A 21484-nucleotide genomic window follows, 5' to 3' on the forward strand; every position below is an offset into this window, starting at 1 on the left:
GTAAACACTACACAGCGCAGGAATGAGCGGATTCAACGCCAACCCGAGAGCACACGAAGCAGCAGGAGGAGTCCTCTAAAGGCGGCCTATGATTGGAGGAAAATAGATTTGTCCCACCCACTGAGGGCCGATTCTTGTATTTGATTGGTCGGCGTGGGATCTGCTGTCCCTATTTTTCAAAGAACAAGTGCTCCAGTGTGGGAATTATAGATGGATGCGGCTTATATTTTACGTCAAAAATCAAACAAAATGAATGCATAATAATTTATAGGGGGGAGTAATTGAAAGTTTATTTTGTTAAAATAATTTGGACAACTTCCTCCAAAATATTTAAAGCTTACTGGAATACTGGAAAGACTGAAAGTTTTTGATTCAATTCATTCATTCATTTATCTTTTCCACCTCTATCCTGAACAGAGTCGCAGGGGCCTGGAGCCTATCCCAGGATACACACTGGTCGATGCAAATCCATCACAGAACACACACACTATTTTATTGGGAATTTGTGATCAGCATGTCTTTGAATTTTAGGATTAAACCAGATTACCCTGAGGAAACCTACAAAGCATGAGAAGAACATGCAAACTCCAGACACGCAGCCCTGAGGTGGGAATCAAACCCACAACCCTGGAGGTGTGAAGCCACAGTACTAACCACCATGCCCCCTGGGAGTTTTTTTATTTTATTTTATTTTTTAAATATACGAAATTCCGTTCTTGTATTTGATGAAGAAACAATCAGTAACAAACTATGCAAAAAGGAAACATAAAGCAACACCAAACTCATTTTAATCAAACTGGAATTCACATAAGACAGCAATTCACAAAGACAGACTGTTGTGATCATATAATTTGCATACATTTTCATAACTTGCCTAAATTTACCCAAATTAATCTTTGGCAATACTTCTGGTTTCATTAAAATACCACAAGTGATATACATTTTTTAAAGTGACCTTTATATGTCTGCTTCATAATAATTTAATAATTTTACATTCCTACTAAGCAGTTAATATGTCTTATAGTGTCCTAAAGGTGGGTGTCATCATGCACTGTAATCTTTATAAAAATTCAAATTACAGAAAGTGAGCTGAAAATATCTATTAAATGTCAATTACTAAAAAGCCTCACACCTCCAGGTTTGAGGGTTCGGTTCTTACCTTTAGTCTGGGTACAGTATGTGGACTTCTCCCTGTGTTTCATCCAGGTGCTCCAGTTTCCTCCCACAGTCCAAAGATATGCAGAGGAGGCTAAGTGGCATGAATGAGTGTGTGAGTGTGTATGCATGTGTGCCCAGTGATAAACTGGAACCTTTTCCAGGGTGTTCCCTACTTCATGTCTGATGTCTCCTGGAATAGGCTCCAGGTTTATCTTGAATGACATCATAATGTATCAGTTGTCACATAAATGCAATGCTTTGATTTGAACATGTATAATGGTAAATGTATAATTTTTCCCGTCCGTTGCCTTTTTTGAGTTTTGAAAACCTGATTCTGTGGCTAAAATGGACACAAAACTGTGTGTGTCTTACTGCTTGTGTGCAAGTCCTGGCTGTAGGCTGTCTTGTGAAGCTGGCATTTATATCCCATGGGCTGAATATCTCACCTTGTGTTTAACACAGAACAGCATTGTAACTGTCACAAAGTGTGTACTGAGTATATGCAGATGCGTTCATGTGTGCGTAGGTGTGTCATGGGTGTTCTACTAAAAATTAAACTAGGATCAGAGTAGAGTCAGAGTAGCCTTACTGGAAAGTTAGGTGGCACCAAAACACCAGAAAATAAAATATTTGGCCATGTGGGGAAAATGAGTGTAGAATGTTCTAATTTGCTCAGGCTATGTGCATGCAACTGGCTGGCTTAAAAAATCCAAGGCAGTTTTATGCAAACTTTACACTTTTGTTTTGTTGACTGAGCAGCTGAGCTACTGGCGTCCAGCTGGAAATGCCCAGACTATTGATGTGTCATTTAGAACGAGTCGGCTCACTGAGTCAGCTTTTTCAGCTCTTGTAAATGTAGCCAGTTTATAGATGTTATTTGTTTTCAGGGTTCAAGCCTGAGCATTAGTTATTATCTATGCCGTTAGGAAGGTGGGTGGTTTATGCTGAAATTGCACTAGGTGTGTGTTTCTATGTGTGTGTTGAACCTTGCAGTCACATCCACCTCCCAGTATTTCTTGCCTACCACCACCCTGACCAAGATCAAGAGTTTAAGTCCAAGATCAAGAGTTTTAAGGACCAAGCTCTGGATAGCCAGGCTTGGTGCCACTGGCTTCTGATAGGTAGGACACAGGAATAGAGACAAGTTGATCATTAACAGAACACAAATAGAAAGGGGGCCCAAGTGGTGCAGAGGCAACAAGCTTGCCCTGTCATCTGGTGATTGTATGTTCGAATCTCCGGCGATGCTGCAGCTTCCTTGCAGCCAGGGAGCCAAGAGAAAGCTGATAGGCCAAGCTGTACAGGAAGAGATGGTTGGCATTTTAGAGCTCTCGTATGCTAGCCAATCATGGGCATCTGAAGAATTTGAAGAATCCGGAGAAAACAAATTGATCAAAAACTAAGAAAGAAATAGAAAGGGTTGGAAGTTTTTATTTATTTATTTGTTAATTTTAGCTTAGTTACTTACAGTATTGTCAATTTATAAAACAAATCATTGTTCTTGTGGTGTTCAATAATGTAAATTAATTCCTTAATTAAATTTATTCCAAAACATCAATCAAATTGCTAAACTCCCAGAATATAGCTAAATGTTGTTAATGTTGTTAAGAATTAGTACATGCTCCTCTGGCAAACTTCACAATGCTTCAACATATTTCTGCTGACCATTTTTACATGTTAAATATTTTGAAATTCATCCGCTCTCTTACATGCATGACATTTTTTCCTCTATTTCTAATATCTGCCATGGCTCATGCTTGCAGCTGGAGGCAGCACACTACAGAAAACTATTTAATTCAATTCAATTCAATTCAATTCAATTCAATTCAATTCAATTTTATTTGTATAGCGCTTTTAACGATTTACATCATCACAAAGCAGCTTTACACAATCAAAAGAACTAAGTTTGTATGAAATGTGAATGTGTATGAATCAAAATGATATGATTGTCCCTGATTGTCCCTGATGAGCAAGCCTAGGATGACGGCGACAGTGGCAAGGAAAAACTCCCTGAGATGGTAATAGGAAGAAACCTTGAGAGGAACCAGACTCAACAGGGAACCCATCCTCATCTGGGTGAAAACAGATAGCAGGGATTGATGTGCATAATAATATGCGAGACTGGAAGTTCAGTATAAGAGGAGATGTGTAAGATTAAAGTCCAGTTTGTTCCTGGAGGCTCAGGTAGACTGTGAAAAATTTCAGTCCTGAACTATTGATTGACTGAAGTCACAGGTCCTCAGAGAACAGCTGTCTGCATCAGTCGAGGACAGGACCACCTTCATGGAAAAGTGGAACCAACCCCAGTCACCACACGCATTCCAGGCAGACCACACGGGGGCATCCATGTGATAAGATCTCCAACCAGAAGCAGGACTCCAGGATGAGTTAGAGAGGTCCAGCGGGCAGAGGGGGTCTGGATCACTGGCAGCTCAGGAGCGACATGTATAGCTCGACAGAGAGATAGGTAGAGGAAATAGGAGAGAGGGAGAGAGAGAGAGAGAGGAGAGAGCAGAAAAGGAGAGAGCAAAGAGATGGAGAAATAACAGGTAGGTATGGTCACAGTCGAACAATGTAAAAAGTGAATGTATATTTAGTGCAGAGTGCAAGCAGAGACTCCGGCAGGACTAACTATGACAGCATAACTAAAAAGGGAGAGCCAGAAGGAAACACAAACATGAGGGCTTCCAGAGATGTAAGGCAACCAATCACCTCACCGTCAACAAACACCTCCACCCTGCAGCCTGCTTATTACTACCATTACACCATAAGACCAAGACACTTCATCAAGGCAGAACTGCAACCATAAGAAATGCCAAATTGTTAAGGAAAAAAAAAAAGATATACACACAGTGAGATCAAAAAGTATTTGATCACCCTGTGATTTTGCAAGTTCTCTTACTTAGAAGTCATGGAGGGGTCTACAATTTTCAGCATAGGTACATTTCCACTATGAGGGACAGAATCTAAAAAGAAAAATCCGGAAATCACATTGTATGATTTTTCAACTATTTATTTGTGAATTACTGTGTCAAATAAGTATTTGATCACTTGCTTATCAGCCAGATTTCTGACCCTCAATGACCTGTTATTTAACTGTTTTCCAGTAGGTTGTAGCCCATAAGAACCCACAGTAACAGAGGTGTCACAAACACTTTAAAAATGTCATCCTACTATTAGTAATCTATTATAATTTATATTTAACCTATTTTGACTGCATATCTTCAACAAATTGATATAAACAATATATCGCTGTGACATATGTCAAACAAGGGTCTTAACCCTTATATTGTTACGCCATGTGGTTTGTTTGCTTTGTGTTATATTGCCCATAAAAATAATAATAATAATAAAAAGAAGAAGAGTAGTAGCAAAACAAAATAAAATCTCCCAAAAGTAAACTATCCATGGATTTTATTCCACACAGATTCATTTATTCATTTACACATACATATATTTAATTTCCATATATAGGTTGGCAAGGTGGCACAGTGGTTAGCACTGTGTTCTCGCACCTTTAGGGTTGAGGATCGATTCCCGCCTTAGATCTGTGTGTGTGTGGAAAAATTACCTGTAGTGTGTGAATGAGTGTGTGAGAGTGTGTACCATGTGGTTGATTGGCACTCTTTCCAGGGTGTACCCCACCCTGTGCCCCCAAAACCCCTGGGATAGGCTCCAGGCCCCTGTGACCCTTAATTAATTAATTAATGTTGGCAGTGTTAACATTACAATAAATAGTGCTGGAAGAAAAAAACAGGTCCAAAAGATTTAAATAGAATATAAAAAAATAAAATACAATATATAAAGATGTGAAAATAGTGAGAATACATGTCTGCAAATAAATTGCTGAGCATTAAAGTATGGTGCTTTAGTGTAGCATAAAGCATATGATGCAAACTGGTAAGTAAAAGTGGAAATCTTAAAATAATAATATAATTCTCTTTATATTGGCACACCCAGTGCAGCTAATACCATTTTTCCTGATAATGACTTTTATATTTCACATTTTAATAGGTTTCCTCACATACAAAGGTCAAATATTGTATCTGGTCTAGTGTGAATGTGTGTGAGTTCTCACTGTCCTCACTGTACTTGGTGGGTTTCCTCCAGATATTCTGGTTTCCTAGGTACAGTCGCCAGACTGTCCCTTTTTTCAACATTTTTCTCAGAAGATACATGGGACTTCCCAGGACACATGTTCTGTTTTTCATATGGCCGATTACATAAAACATCTGCATTTTATCAATCTATATTGCATAACTATCACACATGCTATACTTAACTGTTTGCTGATGAAATAAACCCAACCTAAATCTGAGACAGTCAGTCATTTTGTCAGTCAGTTGGGTAGTTAGTAGTAGTTTTCTTTGTAAGACAAAGTGACAACCCTGGGTCTAGGTTATGGGTTCTCAAACTCAATATTCCACAGTCCAGAACTGATTTCAATTTAAGATCAAGGGTCCGGAATGTTTGGTGATGAGCAAATATCAAAACGTATCAAAAAGTTATTTTAAAAACTTTTTAAATAATAAAAAGAGATTCGGGTGCCCCAAATCTGGTCGTTTCTCCTGTACGTCCTCCGTTTGACGCCTTTAAACCTGGCGGTAGAAATTTGTTCTCGCCCCTGGGGACAAATTGTTGATGCACAATGCTGCGAATGTTTGTGGAGATGGGCTCTTCCACTGTGAAGACTGTTGCCTCATCTCAGGGTCATACCCATACATCCAAGTTTTCGTCACGGGTAATGATCCTTGATATGAAGGACAAGTCATCAACGACATGGTGATGGAGTTCTTGGCAGACTTCAATTCATTGTTACTTCTGCTCCTGGGTCAGCAGCAACATGGCGCATGTTTAAATCGCACATGAGGATTGCCTGGAATGTTCCATATGACAAATCATCATGCACAAGTTGCCAAATGGTTTCGACATTTTCAGGGGTTGGGCTTATTGACAGTCCTTCTGATCTTGTCGTCTCCTGACGATGTCCTTCTGCACTTGAAGCGTGTGCCACTCAAAACACCTCAAACAACTCTTTGCAGCATTGCTGTAAACGTCCTGAATCATGATAAACGACTTAGTGGCAGATTTACCCAGTTTTCACGCAGAATTCCACGTTCGTTTTTCATTCTAACTTTCTAATAGGAGACATGGTAACGCACATGGTCAGTAAAACACCAGTTTCACAACTCCTGATGTACACAGGCTGATGTATTTTGGCACACTGACTTACAATGTGAAGGTTGGTGCTGCCTGTGACACTGAGTGCAGCCTTGTGCTGCCATCTGTTGTTGTTGTTTTACAGAACTAGTCTAGAAACTTTTTGATACACCTTTCGTAACTTACAACAATGTACATTCATGTTTAATGCCTGCTGAGACAAAATACATTCAAGTGAAAAAAAATGCCACTGTTTGACTGCAATCAGATGCTTAAACCAAAGCAACTTTAAAAAGTTTAAAGCAACTTACAGGCAGGTGTTAAAAAGATTCAAAATATGTTCCAAGTTAGTGCAGAAAATAATGGCACTGTTTACCTGAAATTTTTTGCTTGTGAATCTAAACAGCTCTAAGCTTCAACAGTAGAGAGTTTACAGGTGTTTTAGAAAAAACAAGAGAAAAAATATTTATTGAATAATTTTCATGCCTAGACAACCTAAATAAGCAAAGTGTATTTTTTTACTATCTGAAATAACCGATTAACAAAACCACAAGTTACTGTAATACCAAAATGATTTTGAAGTAAAATTTATTTCTTGAATAATGAAAATGGATAATAAGCAGGTTGAAGTAGCTCGCGATCACATGCCGTTTTTACAAATCTCGCGATCACATAGCGGTATCCTAACGTTAGTCTCAAATCCCGCGAGACCGTCTGCTACATACCGAGAACGCCACATTACAGTGTAGGACAGAGACAAGGAAGATGGCGGCGCAGGAGACCGAAGCAACACAGCAATCCACCGTGAGCAACGGCGAGGTAAGTGCGACAGAAATAGTGAATATAGACGTAACACACCAGCCTCCATGTAAAAAAATAAATTAGTTGTTTTATAGGTTCAGCAGGTGAAACTCTTTGTTGGTTTTATTACAACAGTCCAAATTGATGCCGGTCGGAATGAACGATTCCCCTGATTCACTGTGCGTTTAGTCGCGTTGCAGTTTCCCACCTGTATTCCGAGTAAAGGTCCCGCCTTCTGCGTTTGGATTGGTGCGCTTCATTCCGTTACGGTTGAATAGTAGGCGACGCGCAGAAGCGGACAGCCTATGAAATGTAAAAATGCTTTGTATGAGTCACAACAATCAACCAACCCATCAGCGGTAGGCGGTATTTGACAGAAATCGGGTAGTAAAAGGAAAAAAGAGAGGTAATAAAAATTGTAGCTAGGCTAGTAAAGGTTATTTATGGTTAACCTGACAGTGTCTCTCCTGTCTATTGTCAGTTGTTACGTTGAATTTGAGGACACGTGACTTTTTTTTTTTTTTTTTAATGAAGTTGACAGTGTGATGCACTGGATTAAGGGTGACATCCAGTTCGGCCCGGTGTTAGCTCGGTGGCTAATGGACTGTCAGACAGAGAGACAGATGCTAAGCAGCAGGCTCAGTGCAGATGAGCGGCTTAGGTGGCTCGCCTCACCGCCAGCTCCAATCTGTACAGTCTTATTGTCGCGGCATGCGGGTTAGAGGCGTGTAGGTTAGTTTTACAGGTCAGTCTGGTTGGCGTGGTGTGTGTGTGTGTGATGGTTTTTACTACACAGCGGGTGAGATCACAGGCCCGGGGATTTAGCAACAGCTTCATCTATAATAATCAGATACGATTCAGTCCTCGGATCAGGTCTTTGGTCTTTCAGCTGGATGTGTGTGTGTGTGTGTGTGTGACAATCTTGTTATCCTGTCTGCTTTTTGATGAGCTGACTTTCACTCGGACATTTTGTCCTGTCTTACATTAAAATAATGTTTTGTCCTTTATATCAGTGTCGCACTGTGCTTTATTGAAGGAACGTCATCATCCTCATCTGTTCGTGTGTTCATCATGTCAATTATAGTGCTCCTAATATGAGGTCTGCAACAACATCTTAAGGGTTCATTAACCTTTACACTATGTACTATGCACTATAGATGAAACTCGCACATGCTACGTTCACACAAAGAATTTTGAGGAGATAGATGGCACTGATGATGTCATGTCTAAACAATTGAATTCAGTTAAATTTTATTTGTATAGCGCTTTTAACAATGGTCATTGTCGCAAAGCAGCTTTACAGAATCAAAAGAAAGTTAGAGAAATGAGTATAAAATTTGTGAGAAAATGTGTATGAATCAAAATGAATAAATCCATGCCCAAGTATGCTGTATCATCCTCAAGACCATCTCTTTAAAGGTGTTTTCATATTAGGGCCCCGCAATCATTTCTGAGACCCCAAAGTCTGATTCATTTTGATCAGATCGACATTGCAGCCCACAGTGTCAGCGCTAAACCTTTAAGTGAGATATTGCTTTAGGTCAATCACCATACAGCTATATTTGCTTGTTTGATCTATAAGACTGACCAAACAAACAGTTATAAAAAAAAGAAAGATTATAAAAGTGCCTGTTCTTCTGTCATATTCGTTAAGGTTGAAAATGATTCAGGTTTACCCTTTTTAAAGCGAAGTCCACTGCATTGTTAGCTCTTGAATCTCTTGAATCATTTCAGCACCCAAGTTAAGTTTCTACTTAATTACATAACTGTAACGTATAGCTACAGTGCATTCTGGAGAATTTAACATCAGTCTTTACTAGCGATTAAAAATTAAAGATTGTACTTTTTTTTTTTTTTTTGTCAGGAGTAATAGCTGTTTTCACTGACGGTTTGAGCAACATGTTGGACTGAAACTGTAGCTATGGACAATGACAAGTGGAAGAGAAATGAGCTAGTCGGCTAACCTTAGTATTGAATGTAGTGTGGATGATTAACATTTCAGAACAATTAGTATGGTCAGTCTTAGAGATTTAACCAATCCCCCTTTGTAGTTTGTTTAAGGGCAGTGCTGTTATAAACAATAAGTAACAAATGGATGCTTTTAGAGTTCACAGTGTGCCTTAGATAGGAACTTGTTTTTAATTAGACTACCTCAAGTTCATGAGTCTAAGGCAGCATCAAGCTTTTGCTTAAGGTCCAACGGCATCATCTTGATTGTGCTGTGATTTTTACTCACAACCTTTCTCACTACTAAAGCCCTTCTACTGATGTTTTTTTTCACCTGTTAGAAGCTTCTGTAACTATACTAGTAATAGCGGTATCGTGACTGCAGCACAGCATGCTATTCTCCCGAGAATTAAAAAACTATAACACTGTCCGACAAATTATCCCAATAACCACTTAAATAATTTTACAAATAATTTCCGAATGAACGTATTACATATGTTCTTTTTTTTCCCTCTCATTGTCTGTAGCTCTAAAGTTTTTCTTTCACACAAGGACTGGAAAATAATTTTCAGTGACATAACATCGATGTTATTCAATAGTTGATTTATTTTGCTGAACTATAAAGTAAGAAGGGCCGAAAGAAAATCCTTTGGTATTTTTTTGTTTCTTTTTTTTTTTTTGTCATTTTAGGAATGTAAAACAAGAACTCATTATCCAACATCTTGTTACTCTGCTCTTGTCAAGGCTTAATCTAATGATAATACATAGGAAAAATGGGGACCGTGTCTTTCGTGACATAAAATATTACCAAAACGGATGTAGAGAAGTCAACATGGGGTTTTATTTCCAAATCCAAGCTTTTTTTCCCATCTTTGCGAAGCAACTTTAAATCAACATGGCTGCTTAAAGTTCGAAATTAAAGTAAAACTTACCCTTAAATGATTTTCATGTGTACACATGTTTGCTGTAGATTAATCAAGATACAGATATATTTGTTTATTAAATCAAAAATACTAACTATGCAATTTACTGTTTGAAAGAGAATATCTATGTCACTCAGCCTAGCACCAATTACCCCCTTTGTCTGTTGATCAGGACGTGGATAAAATTCAGAAATGGCATAAGTCTGAGCGGTGAATTGCAGCTTTGTAATGCTGAATTCGATTTTAAATAAACTAGTTTATGTGACTGTAACAAATTCCAATACCTCTAAAGCGATATTGAAGTAATTTGCTACAAGACAAGTCCTTGGTGACCCCCCGCATTTTCCTTTTAATGTAAAAATCCAAACCAACAGGGTCGACCAGCACTAGTTAAAGCTAGGCCGTGTGCACTCAGATCTCAACGCGCACAGAGCAGATCAACCGAACAATATAAATGCACACACTATATATTAAGGATGGAAATTGCCAGCGACCAGACCATACGCTATCATCACAATACCTAGGTGCCAGTTTTTTAAGTAACATGATTTTATAAATATCTATATTTGCTGTCTTTTTTTCCCTTTTTTTTTTTCTTTCATTCAGATTTTGTTACAACTCTAAATAGACTTGGTATATAATTTTGCGCCTACCACACAGGATGCTGTATTGCATAGCATAGAAGAAGAATTCCAGAAATGCAACACTGCTAAGTGGCCTGATCACAGTTTTTGCAATCTGTAGATACAGTTTCTGGGAAAGTATTAAGGGATTTTCTTGCGTTGTATTTCTGTTTTTTTGTAGTCTATATATTATCAGCCTGCGTGCTGCTAATGAAATCATTTGTTCAGTTGAAACATTGTTTTATGGTGTAATAATAACAGCATCATTGCAGCATCTTTCTTACATCATGTCCTCACAACTGTACCTTGAAGCTAGGTATAGATAGAGCTTGCTGTGCTCTTGCATTAGGATATATTTTTGATAAGTAAAAAAATCAAGTGTACACATCAAGACTGATAATTTATTTTGACTAACATGTTGCAGCTCGACCTCGCGCCCTGTTGTGCGGATCTCGATTGTGAAACCTTCACGCCTTTGTTGCTTGCGTGGTGAGGTAGGATTTAATGATTAAGATTTTTGGTTTATTTTAAGGTTACGCCAGTCATGTGGATATGAGCCCCGAAGCAACTCATGTTGAATCATTTACACTCCAAAACGCTTCCTCGATCTTGTTGACTAAATCACGTAATAAATATGAGGGACTTCGTAATGTTCAGAAAGTCAGCCTTGCGTTAAAGCTCCTGAACTTTTGCTGCCGTTTAGAAAAAATGAAAACAGAATTATAAATTTAAGGCTGATCAAGGTGTGCTCCAGACAACTACAACTACAAGTACTAGAATATGTTCCAAGCATTGTTTGTGTTCAGTTGTGAGGGTGTGTAATAGCATTTATCTTATCTCTGTTTTTACTTTTAGTCTTATATGTCTGACACTTGTACTACTATAACTTTCACAGAATGAAGCGTCTGCTTGACTTGCCATTTGTTTTAGAAAACAAAGCATTAATAAATGTTTAGGCCTTTGTTAAAAACTAAACAAAAGAAAAACTTGAGAGAAAATATTAAATTTCTGTCAGTAATACAATCTGTTATATTTAAATCATTTAATGACGCACCAATTTTCATTTGTTCATGTAAATGCCCAAAGACATCACAGATGATCTAATCTGCAGCAGCTGAAGTTGGCCAGGATGTTGCGGCGCACAATAAAGCGTTTATTGTTTGTCAAAGCCTCCATTTGTATATTGTGCCTTTTGTGAAATATCAGCACTGTCGGTACAGTGTATCACGTAGTGCCAATCTGTCATTTAATCATATAACCTTTCATGCAACATTTAAGCCTAGTTAAAGAAGGGTTTGTTTCTCTTAATAGTTTCTTATTAATTTTAGATAGTTTGTCTGATAACTTCTTGTTGGTGAGAAAACGTGATAACAATCAGCTGCATAGAATTATTACAGTTGGAGTAGTTTGTGTTATGTTATGTATTGTGTTTTTTTTTAACTCAACTAGGATTAGCTGAACTTATTAGTATCACTTACAATAAACTTGCAATATACTTAGTGACTCCTGCTCTTGTGACAATAGGAGCATTTACATGGACCCTAATATTGCAGTAATAACTGGAATAATACCCAAATCTGAATAATAATCAGGAGCATAAAATAATAATCCTAAGCATTATGAAAACACCTCAGTCGGAACAGTCTGGCTCAATATAGCCTGATCAGAATGAATTTTTAATCAGAATCAGAGGGGTGATGTTAAACCTTACATAATTTGTTCAGTAGGTAAATATTAGCCAAGTAAACTCAATTCAATTGAAGCTGTTGTTTCTCTCTTGTTAATTTTTTTTCGGTGCATATTTTCCCAACGTGCGGTAACATTAGGTGACGTGATGAGTTTCCATGGAGGGAATTTTACTTTCATTCCTAATCAGGAATCTCTTCCTGTATTTATCAACTATAATCAAATGGCTAAACCCTCTAACCAACCATACATGAGACAACTTTCAAACAGTCCTAATGCAGAAGGCGGGATTTATTAGAAAAGTTTAGAATCCTAACCTCAGACCACTTTGCAACACTCAAAGTTATATTCTAAACAGAAGTCTTGAAAGTCTTCTAAAGAGAAATCTTGAAAGCTTTGTGCATGTAAACACAAATATTATCAGATCAGTGCCATGTAAATAGTTAAGTTGAAATCTCTTACCGAAATGATTTCAATCCATTTGAAGAAATATTGTCCATATATGTATAGTCTTTGTCACATTATTGGATTTTAAACCTGTTACAGTCCCAAAACTGGGTTGGATGTATTTACTGAAATGTAGATGATGGATTGATCAGTGGTGGTTAAAAATCATTTGGCAATTGGATGTTGTTTCAGATGTTGGTGTAGCAGTAAAGTAAAATCACGTCTTGACTTTATCTGATTCAGTAGGCTTTATAACACATATTAAACATTAATGTGATATGGTATTCATAACTAGGTTTGGGAATCACCAGGGACCAGCTCATACGATATTATCATGATAGCTAGGTGTGATTTGTTTTGCGGTTCTGTTAGTATTATGATTTTATAAATATTGTGATTCAATGATATTTAATGATAGTTATTTTTCTTTAAATTCTAAACAAACTTAGCAAATGATTTGCTTCTATCACACAGAATGCTGTGCCAATGCCTGCCAATGTGTGAATAGAGCATGCCACCTGTAGGATTCTAGAGGATTGGCAACATTTTACAACCTCAAATATAAACATCCATTAATTAAAAATGATTTTAAAAATTTATTTTGCAGACAGTGTGGTGATGTGTTATGCAATGCAATCGTTTTATTTCTCATCTCCAATTATGGTTATGTATTGTTTAAAAAATTGTTTATCAAACTATAACCGTATTGTTAGATGTTTCTTAAATCGTTGTAATGATGATCGGTGATTCATGAACAGATTTGATGTGTTTGTGTAGGTGAGCAGTAATGGTGCAGCTGCTTCAGGCCAGGTTGCACAGACAGGTGTGACTGCACAGGACCAACAACAGCAGCAGCAGCAGCAGCAACCCAACGCCTGGCAAGTCATTAAGGGCGTCCTTTTCCGGTGAGTTCGTATGTCAGTGAGCTGCCTGCTGCAAAAACAGAAAGCTTTGTGATGATCATCTTTCTGGCAGATTGGAAGGAAAAGCTGTGCACATTAGTTGTATAGTGACAGTGATGTACAGTGTAACAGTGCTCAGTTATATCACCAGTTCTTTTGGTTATGTAATCATACCCCTTAGTCATAACCCTTCATTTTATTTTAAAAATAGTTCAGACTGCATGCTACCATCCCTGAGTTCTTCTCTCATGTAGCAGTTTGACAAGTTTGGAAATTAACACAATCTTCATTTAGGAGCAGTAATTTATAACATTGTTAATTAGAGTAGCACTTGTCCTAGTGGACTACTTTTAAGGATTCTTGTTATTCATGGCCAATATCATCAAGCTACTTTGATTTAGAGCTTTAGATCTATCTATCTATGTGTATATATTATGTACATTCGTACGTATGGACATACAGTACATACGCCAATTCTAGGCCAATTCCAAGTCACAAGGCAAATATCAGCTGATAAACCGAATCATTACTAGTATTTATGGTGCATTGGTGTAATTGTTCCTTTTTCAGGATCTTCATAATATGGGCCATCAGCAGCTGGTTTCGCAGAGGACCATCAACCCCTGACCCCAGCACCCCTGCAGGCGCACCCCGAGTGCCCAGCCGCAACCTTTTCCCCAAGGACACCCTTATGGTACTGTGCTAGAAACATAAACATAAGTATTACAGTGACGTCTTATCTGTTGTTAAGGTCTGCTCTGGCTGTGAACCAGATGGCTTGGGTTCTGCAATGCTTAATGCTTTATCTGCCATTGATATGCCTGAAGCTAGATGAAGAATAGAATGAATAGTGAATAGAAATGCCGACATTTAGATTTCTGATTCCCCCATATAGAGGCTTGCTTTCTGATTCACTGTTATGCAGTAAGCTGTGCTATGTTTATGACACACAGATGTGTTTAATAATGACACAAGCAACAATGAGTGTTTTCTTTTTTTTCTAGGATCTTTATGTGTATTTATCTGAAAAGGAGGTATTTTCAGACTTCAACAGCACAGAAGCTTTGTTTTGGTTTCAGCGGGATCTGGTCTATGGAGACTGGACCACGGGAGAAGCAGGGGATGGCTGCTATGAGCATCACATGGAACTGGACACACCTGAGGTAAAGAGTATTTCAGGGCAGTAATTGTCATGTAAACTAGAGATTCAAGGATACCATACATATAGTAACAAATACCTTTGTTTCAGACAATAGATTTGTTATAAAAGAGACGAGTATTAAGATATGTATAAAGACTGTATAAAGCTGAAGGAGGCAGTGGGTTTTAAAGGAAATACCCCTGTATCCTCATGCACAGATTTTCAGCTACACAACGAATTTATTAAATTTAGTTGTGTGGACTGATGGCAATTTTATATAAACCTAACCACAGACACTTTAGCTGCTCATGAATTGTGCTTAATGGAATCTTAAGTTGTCCACTGTGGTATTTTGTGTGAATTAAAGCTAAATCTGGAAAGCAGGGCTAACTTCATCCTATGAATATTGATATATTTATTGCCAGACTAGATGCAATTAATCTGAGTTTCTTATACAGAGTGTGCAGAAGAACGGCTCTATATACATCCACGTGTACCTCACCAAGAGTGGCTTCCATCCGGATCCAAAACGCAAAGGCCAGTATCGCAGACTGGCCACCGTTCATGCTACACGAAGTGAGTCAGACAATAAGAGTTCACAATAATAAAAAGTGGCACAATTTCAGTGCTGAGACTCGGGTAATAACTGCATACTTGCTTAATTCTGTACCAGTGCTAAACAAGTTCAAGCGGAGGAAGTTTCTAAAGACAAAGAACTTGCTGACAGGAGAGACAGAAGCTGATCCTGAGATGATTAAGGTCTGTGTTAATATAAACTCTATCAGCTGGTTCAGTGCAACCCTAAAACAGTTTACCTGTTAATCAGATGTGGAATAAGAAAATGTTTGTGTGTGTTTTATAGCGTGCAGAAAGTCATGGTCCAGTGGAGATTATATCTCACTGGCATCCTAACCTGACTATCAACATGGTGGATGATCACACAGCCTGGGTCAAAGGATCGGTGCCCCCGCCCCTTGATCAACGTAAGTATTTACATCCTCAGCAGCCTGTCTATCTTTGTAATGTTGAGTACCAAAAATTCTTTCTTTATTTCTCTCAGATGTCCAGTTTGATGCAGTGAGTGGTGACTACTACCCCATCGTTTACTTCAACGATTACTGGAACCTGCAGAAAGATTACTACCCCATAAATGAGACTCTAAAGAAGCTGCCCCTGCGCCTGACCTACTGCCCGCTCTCTCTGTGGCGCTGGCAGCTTTATGCAGCTCAGAATGCCCGCTCGCCTTGGAACTTCCTGAGCGAGGACACGTACGAGCAGTCTGATGAAGACCAGGACTCTGTCAAGGTCTAACCTGATATTTAAGATTCTTGTCATTATCCCTGCTCACTTGGAGATTTTTTCTAATGAAATTTTGCTCAACAGGTGGCACTGCTTGAGACTAATCCCTACCTACTAGGCCTGACTATCGTCGTCTCAATTGTGCACAGCATCTTTGAGTTCTTGGCTTTCAAGAATGGTGAGTTTCATGGGCAGTTTTCCAAACTGTTTATGCAGTAGAAATCAGGTTAGGATCAGGAGGATAGCTACCTCTTAATGATTTTCTTTGTGCAATGGATTAGCAACAAAAAGGGAAACAAATATAATTTTGCAATTTCATTAATTATTTTTAGACATTAAAGCAAAGAAATGTTGTCAATTGTGTTAAACAAAAACTTTCATAATGTCAACATTTAAATAAAATAATAAACATTTAATCAGATTAAATCCAATATGAGGCAGGAATATGTATTTTATTTAATGATATATACTCTTTTTTTAAATCACTTTTATTCAGAGGTCAGTACTAATATATATTTTTTTCTTTTTAAAAAAAATAAAATAAGTATGTTTATATAGAATTGGGATACACTCTATAGTATAGAGTTCTAGTACAAGTATTTTTATTATAACCTGGTTTTATTGGATTGGATGTGTTCTGAACACTGCGTGTAGATTTTGTTGGCAAGATCTGACCTGGTCAAAGTATTTAGCAGTTTGACGGTGTGAAAATACAATTAGCGCATGTGCAAGATAAAAACTCAGGAATGAGTCTAAATGTAACACCATACAGCAGGATTGTTTTTGGGTTAAACTTCTTCCAGTTGAATGTTTCTAATGTATCTTTTTAAAATCTCTCTACATCAGGGGTTTCAAACTGGATCCAGAAAGGGCAATGATGTAGGTGCAGAATTTCGTTCCAACCAAGCTTAACCTACACCCACTAGTTTATTGAATATCAAAAACGACTAATTGAACAGACATGGCTTCTACTTGGTTGGTGTGAAAGCCCGCACTCACATTGCCCTCTCTGGATCCAGTTTGTGCCCTGCTTTACAGCTTCCATTTTAATCTGGTCCCATCAGATTACAGACATCCCTTTAACCAGTATGATTTTTGTGACACCAGAGAACACACATTAATTGGTCTGCATAATACTGCTAAATATTTTTTTCTGTATATCATAGTTTTAAGTTAGAATTGTACATAATCAGTGACTATGCTTATTAACATATGGTTATATTCACTTTTAGAACTTATAATTTAAAAAAATGCAGTACTGTAGTTAAAAAATTCTCCTTTTTTATTCTGTGACCATTATTTTGTGTTTCTCTCATCCCCTTTCTGTCACTCAGATATCCAGTTTTGGAACAGTCGTCAGTCTTTAGAGGGGCTGTCTGTGCGCTCCATCATATTTGGCGTGTTCCAGTCCCTTGTGGTGCTTCTCTACATCCTGGATAACGAGACCAACTTTGTGGTGCAGGTCAGCGTCTTTATTGGGCTGCTTATTGACTTCTGGAAGATCACCAAAGTCATGGACGTCAAGGTGAGTGGCAACAACCTTTTTTTTTCCAGGTTGCACCTCTGCTGTTGAATAAAAACTATTTCTAATGTAATCTCGTCTCCGGTCTTTTCAGCTGGACAGAGAGAACAAGATTGCAGGAGTACTTCCACGATTGATATTCAAAGACAAGTCCACATACGTCGAATCTTCAACTAAAATCTATGATGATGTAAGTGAGCTGTTCAGTGGAGACATTTGAAATTATTTTTAAAGACGTACAAGTTTGATTTCTGTTTGCTCTTTTATCTAGATGGCCTTTAAGTACCTGTCCTGGTTCCTGTACCCGCTCTTCGGGTGCTATGCTGTTTACAGCCTACTCTATGTAGAGCACAAAGGCTGGTACTCATGGGTGCTCAGCATGCTCTATGGATTCTTGTTAACATTCGGTGAGTGCAGATTGCATAAATTCCATATTGATCACTTCATAAATGTTAGTTATATATCCAAGACAGATTAGAAGTAGATGAGCAGACCTTTTGGAGCTGCAAGTCTGAATGTCAAAAGACTAGTTTAAAAATCTTATCACACACAGTTTGCTTAACCATTTCATCAGGGTATTAAAATGGGGTTATTACATGTACTGTAATAAATAAAGTATAGCTATGAGAAGAAGTCAGTTACACTAGTCAGTCACGCATTAACGCACAGACATGATGGTGGGGATGGAAACAAGAAGCACGTTTGTGAAATAAAACAACTTCACATGGCTGCTGGAGCATGCAGAGATGTTTAAAGGTGTATTTTCCATGTGGTATAAGTTTCCATGACTAAATGTGTATGTGTCCATGTAACACAACATTCGCATTATCCTTCCAGGTTTTAATAGTATGTTAAACAATCAACTTTGTGGAAGAGATGTTACAAAACAATTGTGAGCAGAGATCACTTGAGCACTTGGTAACATTACATTTGACAGTAGAAATCCAAAAAAGGTAGAAGCAATGTCTTTCCCACATAAAGTATGTTTGCATACCGTTTTTAAAAATCTGTCCATCTGCCATTTGTGATCGACGAACTTGCATGTAAACTGTACTGCTACTGGAATATGTGAATGACATCACAACAATGCAGAACTATATACAAGATGCTAAAGCTATAAAACTATATATATAAAATATAGCCCTCCTAATAATTGGATCGCTTCTACATGCCAGAATGCACTTCTTCATTAAAAAATGAAGTTCATAAAATCTTATTTTAGGGTAAGAAGCAACATTCATTATTAATTTCACATCATATTAATAACATCACTTTCACCACATACCCTATGTCATGGAGGTTTAGCCAACAAGTGTAAAATGTATTCATTTAAATCAGAGATTACATATGTACTGTTTAAAATCTAAGTCCGCTGTTGCTTGACGCATTTGATGGACATCTAATTTAAAACCGAGCTGCCAAACTAAACACACGCCTCAGCTTTTCATAATCAATTCCTTACCTTTTGTTCTTAATTGTGTGTTTTCTGGTATTCAGCCTTGTAGTAGTGTTTTGGCTGTACACATGAGCATGTTTTTAGTCTGTGGTCCTCTTGTGTATGTATAAACACACAAGGTATTAAACCAAACTGCTTTGCTCCTGTTTGTGGATAAAGAGGTTTTTACTGAGGGTATTATTCCCAACTTAAGCTCATGATGACCCTCATCATGATTATGACAAAAATATGTATACCCTTCCAGTTCTAGTTCCACTGAACATGGTATTACTAGACTACCCTGGTTAGATACACATGCGATTAAGCCTTTGATCGCTTTATCTAAAACAGAACAAACAGATTTGACCTGAACTAAAATGTCAGGAATGGTATGTATTGAAAAGGAAGACTTAGTTTGTTTTGTTTATGTATTTTTTTATTACAGGCTTCATTACAATGACGCCACAGCTGTTCATCAACTATAAGATGAAGTCAGTGGCGCACCTTCCTTGGAGAATGCTCACTTATAAAGCATTAAACACATTCATAGATGACCTGTTTGCCTTCGTGATCAGAATGCCCATGATGTACAGGATAGGCTGTCTTCGAGATGGTATGTATGAACTCATTTTAATTTCTTCAGGTTGTTGAGGTTTTCCTTGCTTTTGTATAAAGACCTGATTTCCTTCTTCAACAGATGTAGTTTTCTTCATCTACCTGTACCAGAGGTGGATCTACAGAGTGGATCCCAACCGTGTCAATGAGTACGGCACGAGTGGATTGGACCACAACAGTGAAAACTCAGCTCAGGCGTCAGTTGGAGAGACAGCCAGCGCCGCCATCACAGATAAACCAGAAGAGGAGAAGAAAAACGATTAATGTGTTTTACACTCCCCTGTCTACCGAAGGTGTATCAAACATCTTCAAAGCTGAATTTATGTCTAATCGTCAGGAAAGCGAACTGGAATATCTGTATTCTATAAAGGACACTGCGTGAAATTTCAGTTCATCTTTCCTCTTTTTTTTGTATGAGATCTGCAACAGAAAAAGAAAAATCTCATTTAATGTAGAATTCCTAATATTTTTCAATCTCCCACATTTTGCAGTCAAGGTGAAGTAAAAATGTGATGTACTGTATTGTATATTTTTGGGTTGGTTAGCACTACCATTATGAAGATTAATGAGTAAGCCTGTTAGCGCACATGGGCTTTTGCAGTACATATTGTAATGTATAAGAATGGAGAAGACAAAAAAAGAAGCCAAGTGCAAGCTTTTTTTCCCCCCCCTTTGTGGATTCTTTGTCATTTTCTTTTCTCATTCCATGCCTGAGCGCTGTGTATCAGGACAGGGGTGAGTAGTGTGTAAGGAAAGCAGCACAACTTCTGGAGAATATGAGCTGATGAACCTGTATACTACTCACTGGAGACTGTGAATTTTTTAAGGGTTGGTGTTCTAAGCTTGAACAACAAAAAAATAATGCAGCCTTGTTAGGTATTAAAGTAATTATATTAACATTATTAATATGTTAATAATGGTGATTCATAACATTTGTTCTTTTTTTTCAGCCTCAACTAGTTTCATTTGTATATTCATATACTGTACAGTCAGCTTGTGAAATCTAATTGTGCTAATATCAAACTGACAAATGAGAGCAGGAACTTTGGTCTACTGCCTGAGCACATCAGAATTTTTCCTTTCAGATACATTCACACACTCCAACGCAGGACCCACTGGGGCGTGTTAAATACAGCTGCAAGCTCTGAAGACATGGGTAGTCTGAATATTTTTGGGACAAAATGCCTTCTTTGTCTTGCTTTTTCCCCCCTTTAAAATTTGAATTGTTGGCCTTTTATTTTGGTACATTAAAGATTGATCACTCGTTTTTAGTAAAGCATAAGTGCAGTTTAAAGGTGTGATGCAGAACTTTTTATTTCAGTTTTAGTTTTGTGTCCATACACATTTTAACTGTACCTTACAGTGCATTTGGTCATACATGTGTGAGTGGTACAGAAATAACTGGCATTAAAAATAATTCTATGCCAGGATACACAGATCAGCCAAAATGTTAAAACTGGGGAAGTGGTGTCACCTGTCAGGGGGTGGGATATATTAGTTCCCTGGAATGTACAGATTTTGAGGGGTAGACTACTGGGTCTGATCAGACATCACAGAAGAGCTATTGTAGCACAAATTCCTGGGAAACAAGTTAATGCTTGGTCTGATTATAAAGGTGTCAGAATACACAATAGAACGCAGCTTCAAATCAATTCAATTTTATTTGTATAGCGCTTTTAACAATTGTCATTGTTGTAAAGCAGCTCTACACAATCAAAAGAATTATTGCTTGCTGCATATGAGAGTGTAATGCTCTAGGAAACATTGAAGTGGCTGGTACCTTGACACATATCACCTTGCCTAAGTATTGTTGCAGACCAAGCAC

General features: G+C 37.9%; 1 protein-coding gene across 1 annotated transcript; it reads left to right on the top strand.

The window, feature by feature from the left end:
• Window positions 1-7050: 7050 nt before the first annotated feature.
• On the top strand, window positions 7051-20556 carry clptm1 (CLPTM1 regulator of GABA type A receptor forward trafficking). Its single transcript, XM_053507126.1, has 14 exons — window positions 7051-7137; window positions 13523-13650; window positions 14218-14341; window positions 14652-14810; window positions 15247-15364; window positions 15462-15547; window positions 15651-15771; window positions 15849-16093; window positions 16172-16265; window positions 17422-17612; window positions 17704-17799; window positions 17881-18016; window positions 19490-19657; window positions 19742-20556. The coding sequence occupies exons 1-14, from the start codon at window positions 7084-7086 to the stop codon at window positions 19921-19923; spliced, it is 1902 nt and encodes a 633-aa protein (XP_053363101.1). The 5' UTR covers window positions 7051-7083; the 3' UTR covers window positions 19924-20556.
• Window positions 20557-21484: the final 928 nt, after the last annotated feature.

The sequence above is a fragment of the Clarias gariepinus genome, chromosome 11 (assembly GCF_024256425.1).
Source record: "Clarias gariepinus isolate MV-2021 ecotype Netherlands chromosome 11, CGAR_prim_01v2, whole genome shotgun sequence".
NCBI lineage: Eukaryota > Metazoa > Chordata > Actinopteri > Siluriformes > Clariidae > Clarias > Clarias gariepinus.